The sequence below is a fragment of the Quercus suber genome, unplaced genomic scaffold (genome assembly GCF_002906115.3).
Source record: "Quercus suber isolate HL8 unplaced genomic scaffold, Cork oak 2.0 scaffold_432, whole genome shotgun sequence".
In the NCBI taxonomy this organism is placed as follows: Eukaryota; Viridiplantae; Streptophyta; class Magnoliopsida; order Fagales; family Fagaceae; genus Quercus; species Quercus suber.
Genome location: NW_027069883.1, coordinates 502,585 through 520,220, shown reverse-complemented (window position 1 = coordinate 520,220; position 17,636 = coordinate 502,585). Strand labels below are relative to the sequence as shown.

Genomic DNA, 17,636 nt, shown 5'->3' with positions numbered 1-17,636 from the left:
AACCCAAAAAAAAAAAAAAAAAAAACCTTTATTACAGGGCATCAGTGACTTACTTAGAGCCTGAGCAGCAGTTAATATCTTACGATAATCCTTGTGTTCAACAGCCTCTTCACAAAGTCAATTGCATCAGGAGACAAGGATGGCCAAGGGGCTTCATCAAAGCTTGGATCTGCCTTGAGGACAGCTTGGAAGATGCCAGATTCTGTCTGGGCCCAAAAATGCCGGCTTCCACATAAAAGAATATAAGCATTAACACCAATTCTCCACATATGATCTATGTATAACTTCAGGAGCCACATAATGGGCACTTCCTACGATATCATTCAACCTCCCATCTATAGAAACTTCTCATTATTAGACCATAACTCTGCTTTTTTAAAGTAATCAGAGAGACAAATCTCTGGTAGTAGTCCTGACCTGGCTTTACATAGTGAGAGTCCAAAATCAATGGCCTTGAGCGGGGAATTTTCATCATTGGAAGTGAAGAAAATTCTGAAGCAGAAAAACGCGCATTCAGAAAAGACGATGTAGAATAATTTGCGTCTATAAATATATTCTGTTGAAAATATTCATCTCAAAAGATAGATGATAAATAGTTGACAGACTGGTGATATAATATAAACAACCACAGAATCAGTATCTAAGAGATCACGAATGTGGTCAGAAAATGCTATATAACAGGCAAATATGGCATATCTTTTTCCCACTTTATGGTATACAAGAAAATATTTAGAAAGAATATGAATACCTTGAAAGTATCCTATCAAACAGTTCACCTCCATTGCATAACCTGAAGAATGCAACATATTAAAGAGGGTGAGCTCAAAATTTTATAGGATGTAGCTTTCATGAAGACAATTTAGAAAATTAAAAACAAATATTGAACTCCAATCAGGCTATCACTGTTTTGGGAATAAATAATACTGTAACAGACAGAAAATGTATAACAAGAAAGGCAAGAGGACAACACATTGATAAGCTTGCATCCCTAGAAATCCTGGTATATCAGATGAATATCATACAACACAAGGGCCAAACCTTTTTCCAAGTATCAGACTATTCAACTAGTCCATTTTTATTCTCGTATATGGATGACTGAGCCATGTCAAATCCATTTGATATTACAAGCAACATGGTAAAACTGGCATCAATATCCCAATAATTTATATGGCGACCAGAAGCACGTTTAGAAGTGTGAATTATTTACATAGAAGTGACATCTATGTAAGATTGACACATGTACATATTTGCAATCTAATTCTCATTACCAAAAAAAAATTCATTCAAGTTCTACTTTGGCAATTATAGACCACATATATCTTTTTATTTTATCTTAGCCAAAAGACCAAGAAAGGTACTGTGAGTTCATACAACAAAAAAAAAAAGACAAATTCTTGATATAGAAATTAATATGATACTTAGGAAAATTAATATGATCAATCATTGTATATTGCAAAGCACAATTATGATCCACTATGAACTCCACTACAAACACTTGAGTCTAATCTTCTGTACCACTTTATGTTCTACCAATTACTACTTGCCCTGTTTTCATTTTATTTTCCTTATAGAATAACTGAAATTTAAAATGGAAAGTAAAATGAAAACATGACAAGTAGTGATTGGTGGAATATAAAATGTTACACAAAAAGTAGTACAGAAGATTTGGACTCCAAACACTTACTGTGTACAATAAATTAAGGAAGATAACTTATGACTTCCAAATTGGCACTGCAACTTACCACTAGACCAGCCTATATATGACATCTCTATTCACCGTAATTCAACAAAATTTAGTTGAAAGCCTTTCTTCTAAGAAGCCTTCTTACAGCGTAAATCATGTGAAAACAGAGATTAACATCTAATGAATTATAAATCTTCCAAATTCCTGCATACCTCTAGAGCCACTGATTGCAAACTACCTACCATCCAAAAACTCATTAGCATATTTACCCATTCATACTCCAACAAGACCAAGGTGGGACAAAAATTATAGATTATTGCAGCACAAGTCAAACTCTGCTCACCAAAGAGTCTTCAATAATCAAAAGAAGATACTGTAAGTCTGTAACTTACAAAAGGACTCACCTGAGTTTCTCCACTGGAAGACAGCCCAGATCAATGTTGCATACAGGACAGCAATCCATCTCCTCATCTAAGATCTTCTCATATATGCACTTCTTGCAAACTGGTTTCTGGTTTGAAATTATAGTAAGTGTCAGAAATGGTTGTAGAAAGAGCCAAAAACATTCCAGGAGATAAAAATTTTAGCATTTAAGTTTTTCAAAATTTGTTTTCAACTCTGTGACAAAGTATAGTGTTGAATTTAATCTTACACATATTAGGTAAGTGAAGAAGAAAAAATAAATAGTACTTCAACACTGTGAAGCCAACCATAATAGAAAGACCATGTTGAGATGAGCATTTTTTTATTTTAAAATTTTTCTTAAGTAGAGATAAGCTTATCCTACTCAACTTCTCAATAGCTACATCGGCTAGCCTACTTGACTTCTCACTGCCGGTTGATGGCATCGTAGATCGAATCTAATTGGAAGTGAGAGAGGAGTCAACTCGAGCAATCAGATGTGGGAAACAGCCGGACTAGGTTGGTAATGAACTGTGATGTGCCTAGGGAGGACAGAAGGTGAAGCTGCTCCATAGGCTTGGCTTGAGGGCCCTTTGTTTTTGCTATAGATGGAGCATAATAAAAGCATTGGCCCAAAATTCGTTTGTTTCAATGCTAGGCAACCTGAACGGTTACCTCTATTCTTGGCTTCTCTTCGAGCTTGCCCAGGACTTTGTGGTGTGGTATTGCACTGAAAAGGTTTATCCAGGTTAAAGGCTGTTTCCCACATCTGATTGATCGAGTTGACTCCTCTCTCACTTCCAATTAGATTCGATCTACGATGCCATCAACCGGCAGTGAGAAGTCAAGTAGGCTAGCCGATGTAGCTATTGAGAAGTTGAGTAGGATAAGCTTATCTCTACTTAAGAAAAATTTTAAAATAAAAAAATGCTCATCTCAACATGGTCTTTCTATTATGGTTGGCTTCACAGTGTTGAAGTACTATTTATTTTTTCTTCTTCACTTACCTAATATGTGTAAGATTAAATTCAACACTATACTTTGTCACAGAGTTGAAAACAAATTTTGAAAAACTTAAATGCTAAAATTTTTATCTCCTGGAATGTTTTTGGCTCTTTCTACAACCATTTCTGACACTTACTATAATTTCAAACCAGAAACCAGTTTGCAAGAAGTGCATATATGAGAAGATCTTAGATGAGGAGATGGATTGCTGTCCTGTATGCAACATTGATCTGGGCTGTCTTCCAGTGGAGAAACTCAGGTGAGTCCTTTTGTAAGTTACAGACTTACAGTATCTTCTTTTGATTATTGAAGACTCTTTGGTGAGCAGAGTTTGACTTGTGCTGCAATAATCTATAATTTTTGTCCCACCTTGGTCTTGTTGGAGTATGAATGGGTAAATATGCTAATGAGTTTTTGGATGGTAGGTAGTTTGCAATCAGTGGCTCTAGAGGTATGCAGGAATTTGGAAGATTTATAATTCATTAGATGTTAATCTCTGTTTTCACATGATTTACGCTGTAAGAAGGCTTCTTAGAAGAAAGGCTTTCAACTAAATTTTGTTGAATTACGGTGAATAGAGATGTCATATATAGGCTGGTCTAGTGGTAAGTTGCAGTGCCAATTTGGAAGTCATAAGTTATCTTCCTTAATTTATTGTACACAGTAAGTGTTTGGAGTCCAAATCTTCTGTACTACTTTTTGTGTAACATTTTATATTCCACCAATCACTACTTGTCATGTTTTCATTTTACTTTCCATTTTAAATTTCAGTTATTCTATAAGGAAAATAAAATGAAAACAGGGCAAGTAGTAATTGGTAGAACATAAAGTGGTACAGAAGATTAGACTCAAGTGTTTGTAGTGGAGTTCATAGTGGATCATAATTGTGCTTTGCAATATACAATGATTGATCATATTAATTTTCCTAAGTATCATATTAATTTCTATATCAAGAATTTGTCTTTTTTTTTTTGTTGTATGAACTCACAGTACCTTTCTTGGTCTTTTGGCTAAGATAAAATAAAAAGATATATGTGGTCTATAATTGCCAAAGTAGAACTTGAATGAATTTTTTTTTGGTAATGAGAATTAGATTGCAAATATGTACATGTGTCAATCTTACATAGATGTCACTTCTATGTAAATAATTCACACTTCTAAACGTGCTTCTGGTCGCCATATAAATTATTGGGATATTGATGCCAGTTTTACCATGTTGCTTGTAATATCAAATGGATTTGACATGGCTCAGTCATCCATATACGAGAATAAAAATGGACTAGTTGAATAGTCTGATACTTGGAAAAAGGTTTGGCCCTTGTGTTGTATGATATTCATCTGATATACCAGGATTTCTAGGGATGCAAGCTTATCAATGTGTTGTCCTCTTGCCTTTCTTGTTATACATTTTCTGTCTGTTACAGTATTATTTATTCCCAAAACAGTGATAGCCTGATTGGAGTTCAATATTTGTTTTTAATTTTCTAAATTGTCTTCATGAAAGCTACATCCTATAAAATTTTGAGCTCACCCTCTTTAATATGTTGCATTCTTCAGGTTATGCAATGGAGGTGAACTGTTTGATAGGATACTTTCAAGGTATTCATATTCTTTCTAAATATTTTCTTGTATACCATAAAGTGGGAAAAAGATATGCCATATTTGCCTGTTATATAGCATTTTCTGACCACATTCGTGATCTCTTAGATACTGATTCTGTGGTTGTTTATATTATATCACCAGTCTGTCAACTATTTATCATCTATCTTTTGAGATGAATATTTTCAACAGAATATATTTATAGACGCAAATTATTCTACATCGTCTTTTCTGAATGCGCGTTTTTCTGCTTCAGAATTTTCTTCACTTCCAATGATGAAAATTCCCCGCTCAAGGCCATTGATTTTGGACTCTCACTATGTAAAGCCAGGTCAGGACTACTACCAGAGATTTGTCTCTCTGATTACTTTAAAAAAGCAGAGTTATGGTCTAATAATGAGAAGTTTCTATAGATGGGAGGTTGAATGATATCGTAGGAAGTGCCCATTATGTGGCTCCTGAAGTTATACATAGATCATATGTGGAGAATTGGTGTTAATGCTTATATTCTTTTATGTGGAAGCCGGCATTTTTGGGCCCAGACAGAATCTGGCATCTTCCAAGCTGTCCTCAAGGCAGATCCAAGCTTTGATGAAGCCCCTTGGCCATCCTTGTCTCCTGATGCAATTGACTTTGTGAAGAGGCTGTTGAACACAAGGATTATCGTAAGATATTAACTGCTGCTCAGGCTCTAAGTAAGTCACTGATGCCCTGTAATAAAGGTTTTTTTTTTTTTTTTTTTTGGGTTTCCTTCTGTTTTAGGTTAATTAGCTATTTTTCTAATAATAATAAAAATAAATAAAAAATAGAAAACTCCAGAGATTACACCTGAAAAATCAGCCAGATTTTTTTTTTAAGTCCCCTCGTTCCTTTGTCTTATAGTCTTACTACTGATTTAGTTGAGTTAAAGAGAATTTGAAGGGTTGGTTTTTTGTGTAACTAGTTATTTGTATATACTTCTTGTGCACACTTTTCCTATCCTTTATTTTTAGTTGTGTCAAGAGTACGCCTCATGTTTTGGCTGTTAATGCGTATGCTATAGATCTTCATCAATTGGTGGTTTGGTTCCTCTCCTTGGTTACCTGAGAAACTCCCACTCAAATATTCGTGCAAAGGCTGCAGAAGTTGTAACAACCATTGTCCAGACCAATCCTTGTATTCAACAACTAGTCATGGAATCAAATGGTTTAGAACCTCTTCTTTCTAATTTTACTTCAGACCATGATGTGACTGTTCGAACCTAAGCACGTGGGGCAATATCATGTGTTTATAATGAGGGTGGTGAATTGTGGCTTAGAAAACGGTTAATTCAGTTCTTTAGATAAATGGATTTATCTTCTATATTTGTATTTGGTTATAGTACATTGAACTTTTGATGTATTTGGTTGTATATATTGGATTTTTGATATATTTGATTGTAGTATGTGGTTTTTGTGCATGATTGTGGTTTTTTTTTTTTTTTAAGAAAATCTTGGTCAAGAGACCCTTAAATAACCTTATTTATTAAGAGTTGTACATGTAAATATTTTAAACTTTGGTAAATAAGGTTATTTACGCTCCATTTGTTTCAATGTAAAATATTTTTAGGAAAATATTTTCACATTTTACAATATTTGTTTTGCAGTAAAATATTTGGTAAAAAGTAAAATAATTTCAGTCAACCAAATCAACCTAGGCAAATTTGTGTAAAATATTTTGGATGCGGCTTATGTCCAATGCTCCAGTGCTCTAAAGCTGCATCAATTGTGACACGTGTCCATTTTTGGATACGTGTCACAATCGCAACATGTCCAGTGCACTTATCACTAGACATAAGCTGCGCCCAAATATTTTACACTTGAAATTTTGGTAAAGTTCTTTCTCTCTCTCTCTCTCTCTTGTCTTGCCTAATAACATTCACGCTTTCTCCCTCTCACGCTCTCTCTCCCTCTCAGATTTATCTCCATAACCCAGGTTACCTAGCCACCTTTGATCCCTCTATCCTACCACTAGCAAGTTCTAATCGACACCACGAGCCAGCTCCAGGCTCCACCGGCACTACCCATCACTAACTCCTCATCACTCATGCTCAACTCCAGGGAAGACATTCGTATTGGTACTAAACTTCACATAGAACGTAGTTCCTTCACCATGCTTGAGAGAAAAATTCAGCCATTGATGCTAAACTTCATCTACTGATGCTATGACTTGAAGTTAAACTTCATATGGTAACAATGGTTGATGTGAAAACTTTGTGAGAGTGATAGAGATCTACAAGAGATTGGATTTTTTGTGTGTGTTTGTTTAGATCTAAAGAACAGAGAGAGAGAGATTTAATAGGAGACCTTTCAAGAGACTTTTTGGCTATATTTAGGACTAAAAATGAGTGGAGCATGACTACCATTAAAGGACCTTCAGCTTAAGTAATTGCATGATAGACACATGGCATATAATGCTCTCTTTTTGAGATATACTCTTATTGTGTGGCCCATCAATGACTACACCTTTGGAGAGAAAAACGTGTGGAGGAGGAAAATTAAAAAGAAAAAATGGTTTAATACTCATATATTGTGGATTGCTGGTGGTTTATGATCAGACTTATGGTTTAATGGTCAGATTTTTCGGTGGTGGCTGTCTTTTTTCTCTCTTCTTGATTTGGTTTTTTGGGCGTGGTTTAATGGTTTATGCTCATTTAGTGGTGGAGGTAGTTGGTGGTGGCTTTTGCTTATTTGGGGGTGTCTGGTGATGGTTTGCATTTTCATGTGTTTTGTTATTCCAAACACTTGAAAATGGTTTCTGTAAAATATTTTATAGTAAAATGTCTTACATGTAAAATATTTTACATTTGAAATTATTTTACATTGAAACAAATGAAGCGTTAATGGCTTAACCCAATAGCAAGGTTGTCCAAGTTGGGATTTAGGTTCTCTTTAGTTCACTTCTTGCGAAAAAACTCATCATTTTACATTCTACTATATCATTTTGCATTCTGTTGTATTGGTTATGCTAATTGCTTCCCTAACTAACCTTCCTCTATAAGATATTTGCTCTTAAATTTATAAATGTGTACTGATATTTGTGGACTAATACACATGTATTTGTTAGTGCTTGTTGTTTTTATTTTGGATGTTGGGTTTGTGCAAAAACTGGCCCTTTAGCAAGGTCCTACTAGAATAGTGGGCAGGTCCAACTCTCCCACCCACAGCAAAATGGGCCTTAGCCCATCAACGCAAAAGGCACCTATAGTTGTCAATTGGTGTGTAGAGAAATTGAATTATATAGATTTTCACACAAATGATATATTGGGTCCAGCCCACACTTGATAAAAGACCTCGTTAAATGAGGTAGTTGGCTAGGCCCCTAATAGTAACTTTACCCAAATGGCTGAATGGCGTCCTTTTTATTTCTTCAGTCTTTTCTTTTATCTCCAGCCGACTTTTGTACATAATAACAATGGCGGCTTTAGGAATTTGCTTAAGGTAGTCACTAAGAAATTTAAATTATACAAAATTTAATAAAGAAAGAATTTGAATACATCAATATCACAAAAAAAAATACGCAAATACATAAAATATTACAATTTTTTGTATTAACAAAGAGAATAAGAAAAAAAAAACTGATAAAAGATAAAGTGCAAATTGAAAATGCTGATATGAGAATAATAAAATGACCACAATAATTTCATAACAAATCTTATGCAATAAGTTGTTAGCCTGTTATTGGTGGGTTAAACATGTCAATATTGAACTCGAATTAGAATTACTAATAATTTACCATATAAAATTTATTTTGAAAATGTTATAGATGTAGCATTACTCTTATATTTATTGAACTCAAATTCTTATGAGTCTAAAGTAAAAGGTTAATTTAGTAAATAATATATACTTTTAAAGTATATATATATATATACAATATTTTCAAGCCATTATTAATTTAAAATAATTTTTTATATAATTTTTTTTTCATATATAATTTTCTTTTTGACAAGTAAGCGTGGTCCCTCACATACAAGTAGAGCCGCCTGTGCATAATAATAATAGAGATTATGTACAAAGGTGGCTACATTTATGAAGATGTGTGAGGACCACCCGCACATACAAGTAGAGCCGCTTGTGCATAATAATAATAGAGATTATGTACAAAGTCGGCTACATTTATCAACATTTGTGAGCTGCTTTGTGGGTGTCCTAACTCCTAAGTTAAGAAAAAGTCCTAGCTTAAGAAATTCATTAAAAATAAAAAATAAATAGAAGTCCTAGGTTAAGAAAGAAAAAGCTCAAGAAATAAAAGAGGGTCAAGGGTTGGACGTGTGCTGATTTGTGTGATGTGGGCACCTAACAATTATAACATACTATGTAAAGTCCTAGAGAGTGAGAGAGAGGATAGTTCAGTTTTTGAGGAAAAAAAAACAAACAAAGAGAGACATATTCAGCAATAGTGCATAAAAAATCTGTTTTTGTGCCTATTTGTCATCTTTGTTGTGTTGTTGATTACATTAGATCAAATTGTTATTTGTTAAAACAAAAACCAAAATCTGAGACTAAATTTGTTGTTAAGAATACTAATGTTATTAAATTTGTTCATGTTTGTCACTTTTGTTGCTATGATGACTAGGTCCCAACATTTTCCTCCTGGAAACATATATATTGTTTAACTCAAAGTAAGTGTATCTTTTGTATTTGACTGTTGAGCCTATTGAAAATCACAAAACTACCCATACCTTTCATTTATGTTCACTTCGTAGCCATATTCTAACTTTGGTGGGAAGCCCTTAACAAAAGTTATTGTAATTTCTTTATAAAAATTTGCATCCCACAATCAATTAGCTAGGTATCCCATCTCTCTCTCTCTCTCAAAGGCTAAGGGGTACGGTTCAGTCGTGGACCATGGTACTTGCTGAGGAATCAATGCTTGAGGACAAGTGCTCACTCAAGCATTGGTTATAGGTTACAGTCTTGAATATAGAGTAATAAACCTTTGTCACTAGGGCACTCTATAATACCTAGTGTAGATTTTTCTATATAAGGCGAGTTTCAGCCTGTTGAAGATCAAAAATTATTCTCAAGTTTAAGGCCTTGCAAACCCACATATCTCCATTTGTTCCTCTCCATAGCCAAATCTATATTGGTAGGAAGTTCTTAACACAACACTACTACAGGTTTTGAGTACCATATATTTCATAAAGGTAGCTCTCTCTCTCTCTCATATTCTAACATGTTTACAGTGAAATATATGGGATCACATAAGTGTTTTCTGGCATACATCATCTAAATGGTCAATTTCTAGATCTTTTTTGCATGTTGTTTGTCTTTCACAGACTCTAATCTTCTTTGCTGAAATGATGTTCATTGTATCTATATATATACATGATTATTCACTATCACAGACTCTAATAGTTACAAGCAAAAGAGAAGAGAAGAGAGTGGTGTCATTTTCATCACTATAATAGAGCTTTGCACATGCAGATTCAAATTAACTAAGAAAGAATGTGGAAGCTGAAGATAGGACAGGGCAAAAATGACCCTTACCTTTTTAGTACAAATAACTTTGCGGGAAGACAAACATGGGAGTTTGACCCGGAGGCTGGCACACCAGAAGAGAGAGCTGAGGTTGAAGAGGCTCGTCAAAATTTCCACAAAAATCGACGTCAATTCCCGGCTTGCAGTGATCTTCTCTGGCGAATGCAGGTACCTTAACTTTATATTTTTATTTCATGTATACCATGCAAAGGTATTTTATTTATTTATTATTTTTGTGAAATTATTTGACTAGTAAATTATTAGAATTAATTACCAAACTACAGACTTAAGGATTTATGTATCATTAAACTCATTGAGTACTTTTCTTTTTATTTTATTTAAATTGAAAGAAATTCGAACAAAGAGAGGTTAGAAAGTTTGTTAAAAGTCTATTTTTGTAATAAAAAAGAATATGAGTTATATTGAGTTGAGCTAACCAATCAAAATTCAGGCCAGGGTTATAGATACAACAACTCGCTTTAGTATGATAAGTTTCTTACTCATATATGATTGGATCAAAATCAAACCCATCCAATTTATCGACATATATAGGTTATTAGTAATAGGGGTGATTACAATCCCCTCACTTGAAGTTTAAAGAAATTAACACTACTCCCAACCCTCCCCCCCCCCCCCCCCCTCTTTTTGTTATATGAATAATGAAATATCCTAAATTTTTATAAGAATCTCTTTAAAAAAAATTTAGCCATTTTTAGAAAAAAATAAAACTGATAAATTTAGAATAAAATGCAAAATTTTTCAAGCACCAAAATACTTGCAATGAAAAATCTCTACATAATTTTTAAAAAAAGAAAAAATTAATTATGAACTTTAGTTATGAAATAAAATAATTTTCAAAACTTATCCTTAAGCAAATGGTAAGTTAGTACACAATAGTTTTAATATTAATTTAACAAAGTTTAATCAATCGAATGTCAAGGGGAGGGGGAGAGGGGGGGGGGGGGGGAAATGTTTTGTCCCTTGAAGTTTGGGATGATGCGTCATTTCTCCAAACATCAAAGTAGAGGAGTGTAATTACCCCTTAGTAATATATCTTTCTATTTTTTTAATTATTATTCATACTTTTGTTGATGGTTAGTTAGTAACTAACGTGGTTGACTTGATTTTGTAACCTTGGCCTATGTTACATCAAGTTCTATTATGAATTTTATTTCAAAAAGTCTGCAAACAGATGAAATAATAATGAATGCAATTGATATTGCTTCAATAATCTAATAAATAATTTTTTAAAATTTTAAAAAATAGATATGTCCGTTTGTAAAACTATATAGTAAAATTTATTATATCGCTATAATCACTCTTTCACCAATAACCATACAGCCAACATTATCTTTGCATTGCATGGACATATATATGTATAATTAGTACATGTGCATTTTGTTGATCTGTTTATTTTAGTTAAAGTATAATTATACTTAAAAAAATTTTAAAGAACCTAAAATGATAAAGAAAAATTTTTAACAACCAAACGCTAGAAATAGAAGATCGAATTCAAATGGTTAATTGGATTTGAGATTTGTTTTTGGTGGTGTAGAAGCCCAACGGGCTATAGGCACAATGAACTTTACTTAAACTACATACATATTACTTGTAAAATACTCTTACAGCTAAATTTTGATTATCAATTTTAACATGGTATTTCAGCTAAATTTTCTCACTTGTCAAGATTACATAAGGTTTCTTATCTTTACTTATGGTGCAAGCCCAATGGACTCTAGGTCCAATGTACTTTACTTGTACAGCTTGTTACTTGTACAATACACTTATGCTTGCATATATATAGAAAATTGATTCTCAATTCTAACTAGTAACAACTATCATTGGATTGTATTTACACCAAAAAAATAAAAAGAAAAAGCCAACAACAACCACAACTCTCAATATCTTTTGTTACCCATTTGGATTAGTTTATAGATATTATTGATCAATGTTCATCAAACTAAAATTCTAGTATAATATAGTGCCCAAATTTATAAATGTTGTTTTGGTTGTTTATTTTATGAAATGAAATTCTATGGTATTCGTAGGTGATGCTAATGTTCACACATGTATTTTTAAGTTCTAATGCCTTAGGAATTTTTTTTGCTAATGTCGTAAGAATTATTGAAATGATTGTAGTTTTTGAGGGAGAAAAACTTCAAACAAACAATTCCCCCAATTAAGATTGAGGATGGAGAGGAAATCACACATGAAAAGGCCACAAGTGCATTGAGGAGGGCTGTCCACTTCTATGCAGCCTTGCAGTCTTGTCATGGCCATTGGCCTGCTGAAAATGCTGGCCCCTTGTTTTTCCTTCCTCCTCTTGTGAGTTGCATCATTATCATTATTAATTTTTCAATATTAATAAGTGACTGTGAACAATGAAATTGTTCACAGATAACATCCTTGCCAGTGAACTATTTTGGCTATCAACTCGATATAACTACTATTTTTCTTGTATTTGATCCAAAAACTGCAGGTATTATGTTTTTACATTACAGGACATCTTAATACTGTCTTCCCAGCTGAGTATAAAAAAGAAATTCTTCGTTACATATACAATCATCAGGTATATATTCTTGAAAGTTTAAAATATTAATTGAATCAATAAGAATAGAGATTTTGCAAAATTTGTCACTTTTATTTTATTTTATTTTTCTTGTTTTTAGTTTAAACTTCAAACATCATGTATAATATTTATGCTATAACTTTATCACATTTTAGAATGAAGATGGTGGATGGGGATTTTACATAGGAGGCCACAGCATCATGTTTTGCACAATTCTCAGCTACATCTGTATGCGAATACTTGGGGAAGGACCTGATGGTGGTCAAGACAATGCTTGTACAAGAGCAAGAAAATGGATCCTTGATCGTGGTGGTGCAACACACATATCTTCTTGGGGAAAGTCCTGGCTTTCGGTATGACTATTTATTTGTGGAGATTAACATCAAATTAGAGTTAAATACTCAAAATAATTTATATTTTAAATTAAAATATAATCATATTTCTTTCACAATTTGGTTTCAAGTATTCACCATGCATGATGACTTTTTGTTGATAATTAACACTAGTATACAATATCCTGTAAACTGTAGATACTAGGTGTGTTTGAATGGGCTGGAAGCAACCCAATGCCTCCGGAATTTTGGCTTCTTCCTTCATTTCTTCCCATGTATCCAGGTTTATACAATATATGCTTACTTCTTCATTAAAAGTTCTTAGAGTTCTTGTGTATTTTAAATCATTATCGCATGTCAAACTTTTCTAAATTCAATTAAGTCAATGTTGAAATAGAGTTAGTACATTTGTTTGATGCCTTTGTCACCAAATTCTAATTATAACTTATCTATTTTGTGGTGCCTAAAATGCAGCCAAAATGTGGATCTATTGTCGGGTGGTGTACTTGCCTTTTTCATACTTATATGGGAAAAGGTTTGTTGGGCCAATCACACCTCTTATTCTTCAATTAAGGGAGGAACTTTACATTCAACCTTACAGTGAAGTTAATTGGACCAAAGCACGTCATCAATGCGCAAAGGTGAGTTTACCTTTGATAAGGAGATAACACAATAAGGAGACACCAATTGAAGGGTTAATATAATATATAAAGACATAACATGACTCAAAAGTTGAAGCTTGCAAGTTTGGACCCAATTATGTCACATTAACCATTCATTCTTGTCATTAATATCAATTCTATAACTTTAATATTTAGCTAACTATGTCACTCACATGTCAATATTCCAATAACCTTCATGGTTGGTAATTTTGGAATGAAATATACCATATAATCTTTTAAATACATCTTTTGATGCATTGACTATTGAGATCAATTACTACAGGAGGATATCCACTATCCGCATCCTTGGATACAAGATCTACTTTGGGATAGCCTATACATATTAAATGAGCCTCTTCTCACTCGTTGGCCTTTAAATCAATTGGTCAGAAAAAAAGCTCTTCAAGTAACAATGAAGCTTATTCACTATGGAGATGAAGCCAGTAGATACATTACCGCTGGGGTTGTGGAAAAGGTAATGTGATTCTATAGTGCTCTAGAAAAGCCATAGATGTGGTTAATCTAGGCTATATAATATTGCTCCTAATGCCATTTGCATTGAACAGGCGTTGTGTACGCTTGCTTGTTGGGTTGAAGATCCAGATGGGGATTCTTTTAAGAAACATCTTGCTAGGGTGAAAGAATTCATATGGGTTGCTGAAGATGGAATCAAGGCGCATGTTAGTACACATGTTATGCAAAACAATTGTAGAACTTTACACCTATCCATTTGCATGAACTGCTGACTTTAATTTATGCAATTTGTGTGTAGAGTTTTGGTAGTCAATCATGGGATACGGGTTTTAGTATTCAAGCTCTTCTAGCTAGTGATCTCACAAATGAAATTGGACCAGTATTGGCTAAAGGGCATGACTTCATTAAAAAATCCCAGGTTTGACTTTCTATTCTTAAATCATAAAAGTCAACATTTTCTGCTTAGGAAAGTCATTGTCAAAATTTCATTTGGAGTTACTGTGTTCCCCTTAAACAAAGTAAAGGTTAGAGACAATCCTTTTGGAGACTTTAGAAAAATGCTTCGTCACATTTCTAAAGGATCGTGGGCTTTCTCCGATCAAGATCAAGGAATACAAGTTTCTGATTGCACTGCAGAATGTTTGAAGGTAAATAACTCTGTTTGATACTTTCTCAGATTCTATTGTTTTTCCTTGTCCATAATTATCGAGTGACCAAATTCTCCTATACTTCACAGTGCTGCTTGCTTTTTTCAATGATGCCACCTGAAGTTGTTGGTGAGAAAATGGAGCCTGAGTGCTTGTTTGATGCCGTAAATATCCTACTTTATTTACAGGTGAGGATTAACTTTCCCAAGCAGGATAAATTACCACTTGTAGCAAAAACATATGCCCTTAGGAAGAGAATTTAATTGATTTAACCATTATTGTTAACACATTTCCCTCATGAATTGACCTAGATTTAAAAAGTATCAACCAAAGCTTTTAACTTTTTAGATTAACATGAGTTATAGATTAATTGCTATTATATCATTATAAATTATCAATTGTCCTAAAAGTTTAAACAATTATGAATTGGTGAACTAATCATCTAATCATTAGTCTAACATAGTGATGTATTTTTATGTTTGCTTATTTTACATGTGTAAGCATGAATAGGTAATACAAGCTACCGTTGTTATAGGTGGATCTAAAAATGCTGAAAATTACTAGTTCAAATCTAGAGAGATTTGTTATCTAAGAATATTCTTCTCAAAAAATCAAAATTGTACACAAATTTCAGTATTTACTATTGATATATATATATATATATAAAAGAGGATTCCCCTCTTTCAACAGGACTTTTGTGTGGTTTAAATATATCTTCATTAATGAAAGGTAACTTTATTTAAAAAAATTATCATAAATGTCAAATAACAAATTTAATTTTGAATTTAAAAAAATGAACTAATTCCGAAACAACTTTGTTAATGTTTTTTTTTTTTTTTTTGCCTTTTTCGGGCGGCTTGTTTCTTTCCATATTAAATCATTACTCTCATGTCAATAACGCAGAGTAAGAATGGAGGTTTCTCTGCTTGGGAGCCCGCGGGAGCTCAAGATTGGTTGGAAGTTAGTACCTTAACATATTGAAGTGTCGTTGAAATGTTCATTTGAATATTTATGCAGATATATTCACTCTTAATTATCATATATCAGTGGAAAATTTATTAATTTTTTTCCCCTTTTAGTTGTTTAATCCCACAGAATTCTTTGAGAGTATTGTCGTTGAGCATGAGTATGTTGAGTGCACTGCATCAGCAATCCAAGCTTTACTTTTGTTTAAGAAGTTGCACCCTGAACATAGGAAAGAAGAGATTAAGAATTCCATTCAAAAAGCAGTTGGATACATTTTAGACATACAAATGCTCGATGGTTCTTGGTATGTTCATGTACTAGTTTACTAGAAATCATTGTTATTGTTAATATGGTTAGATTAATTACATGATGAATTTGAAACATTTGTTTACTATTATTGTTATCATAGTTTTATATATAGATGTAATACAAATAAATTACAAGATGAGACTTTGTCGTAGGTATGGAAATTGGGGAATTTGTTTTATGTATGGTACATGGTTTGCCCTTGGAGCATTAGCTGCGGTGGGCAAGACTTACAACAATTGTTCTGCTATACGTAAAGCTGTTGATTTTTTACTCAGAACACAGAAAGATGATGGTGGCTGGTCGGAGAGTCATCTTTCATGCCCAAAAAAGGTAGTGTTTAACCATGAATTTTGCTTTAAGCCTCTAAATTCTTTATCTTTTCATATTTAATATCTTTCTTTACATCAATTTGGTTCAATGAAGCTTTTGTAGATCAACGATTCAATTTAAAGAAATTTATATCTATTCTTGTTTTAAATGAGATTTTGTAGATGTTGTATAGATTCTTCCATCAAAATTAAAATAACAAATTCTCTATGCTTGGTCATAGATATATATACCTGTTGAAGGAAATCGATCAAATTTGGTACAAACTGCATGGGCAATGATGGGTCTTATTCATGCCAAACAGGTTAGTTTATGGTTTAAAAACATATATATCGTGTTATTGTATGCTTTTCTTGATTAATTCTAAGAATAAAATTTTACTTGTAATAGGCTAAAAGAGACCCGACACCTCTTCATCGCGCAGCAAAGTTGATAATCAATTCCCAATTGGAAAATGGCGATTTTCCTCAACAGGTGTCTTTGTTTAACATAACTTCAAATAACAAATAGAAATATGAACATTGACAAGACATAGATATCATTCTTCCATTATGGGACGTTGTTTTTTCCCTTGACTAATAATTTTACTTCCAATAATTTGAAATTAATCATTAATTACTTTGTTGTGGCAGGAAACCACAGGAGTCTACTTGAAAAACTGCATGTTGCACTATTCAGCATATAGAAATGTTTTCCCATTGTGGGCTCTTGGAGAATACCGCAAGCATGTTCCATTGCCATCCAAAACTATGTAACTCAGAGTGGCATAGCGAGTTCTTAATTCTTTTACAATTATGTACCATTTAGTTTTCTGTCTTATCCACTAGTACATTATATTTCTTCTATAACTAATAATGTCTGCATAGAAGTTTATAATGGCCACCTAAATAAAATGGGAATAAGGCCTACAATATTATATTGTACTAGCTTGTAATCCGCACTTACACACAGAACCATTTAATAATTGTGATGATGAAATATTCATCTTGGTTTCCACATTGAGCATTATGAATGGAAGTCACTCGACACAAAAATTTTAAAAATTAATTGGATAGATAGCATAAAATTAGACTACAATTATGAATTCTGATTTGGTTTGAATTCTAAAATTGTACTTCAACTTTATGATACATGTGATTATATATATATATATATATATATA

The 17,636-nt window shown here is 33.0% G+C and overlaps 1 protein-coding gene across 2 annotated transcripts; it reads left to right on the top strand.

The window, feature by feature from the left end:
- Window positions 1-10,155: 10,155 nt before the first annotated feature.
- Window positions 10,156-17,319, top strand: LOC111988686 (beta-amyrin synthase). 2 transcript variants are annotated; one of them, XM_024020465.2, is made up of 17 exons: window positions 10,156-10,356; window positions 12,328-12,513; window positions 12,668-12,757; window positions 12,913-13,110; window positions 13,288-13,372; window positions 13,564-13,730; window positions 14,035-14,226; window positions 14,318-14,431; window positions 14,524-14,643; window positions 14,750-14,872; window positions 14,962-15,060; window positions 15,776-15,832; window positions 15,952-16,142; window positions 16,300-16,477; window positions 16,698-16,778; window positions 16,865-16,948; window positions 17,107-17,319. In XM_024020465.2, the coding sequence occupies exons 1-17, from the start codon at window positions 10,156-10,158 to the stop codon at window positions 17,227-17,229; spliced, it is 2,289 nt and encodes a 762-aa protein (XP_023876233.1). In that variant the 3' UTR covers window positions 17,230-17,319. The 2 variants fall into 2 exon arrangements, with proteins under 2 accessions (XP_023876233.1, XP_065617930.1); XM_065761858.1 differs by having other exon boundaries at window positions 15,776-15,836; window positions 15,968-16,142.
- Window positions 17,320-17,636: the final 317 nt, after the last annotated feature.

Bases quoted from the DNA above. Each gene is read 5' to 3' on its own strand.
- LOC111988686 (XM_024020465.2), top strand. From the start codon at position 10,156: ATGTGGAAGCTGAAGATAGGACAGGGCAAAAATGACCCTTACCTTTTT. The intron at 15,833-15,951 runs GTTAGTACCTTA...TTCCCCTTTTAG, and splicing joins GAGCTCAAGATTGGTTGGAA to TTGTTTAATCCCACAGAATT. The intron at 16,143-16,299 runs GTATGTTCATGT...ACTTTGTCGTAG, and splicing joins CAAATGCTCGATGGTTCTTG to GTATGGAAATTGGGGAATTT.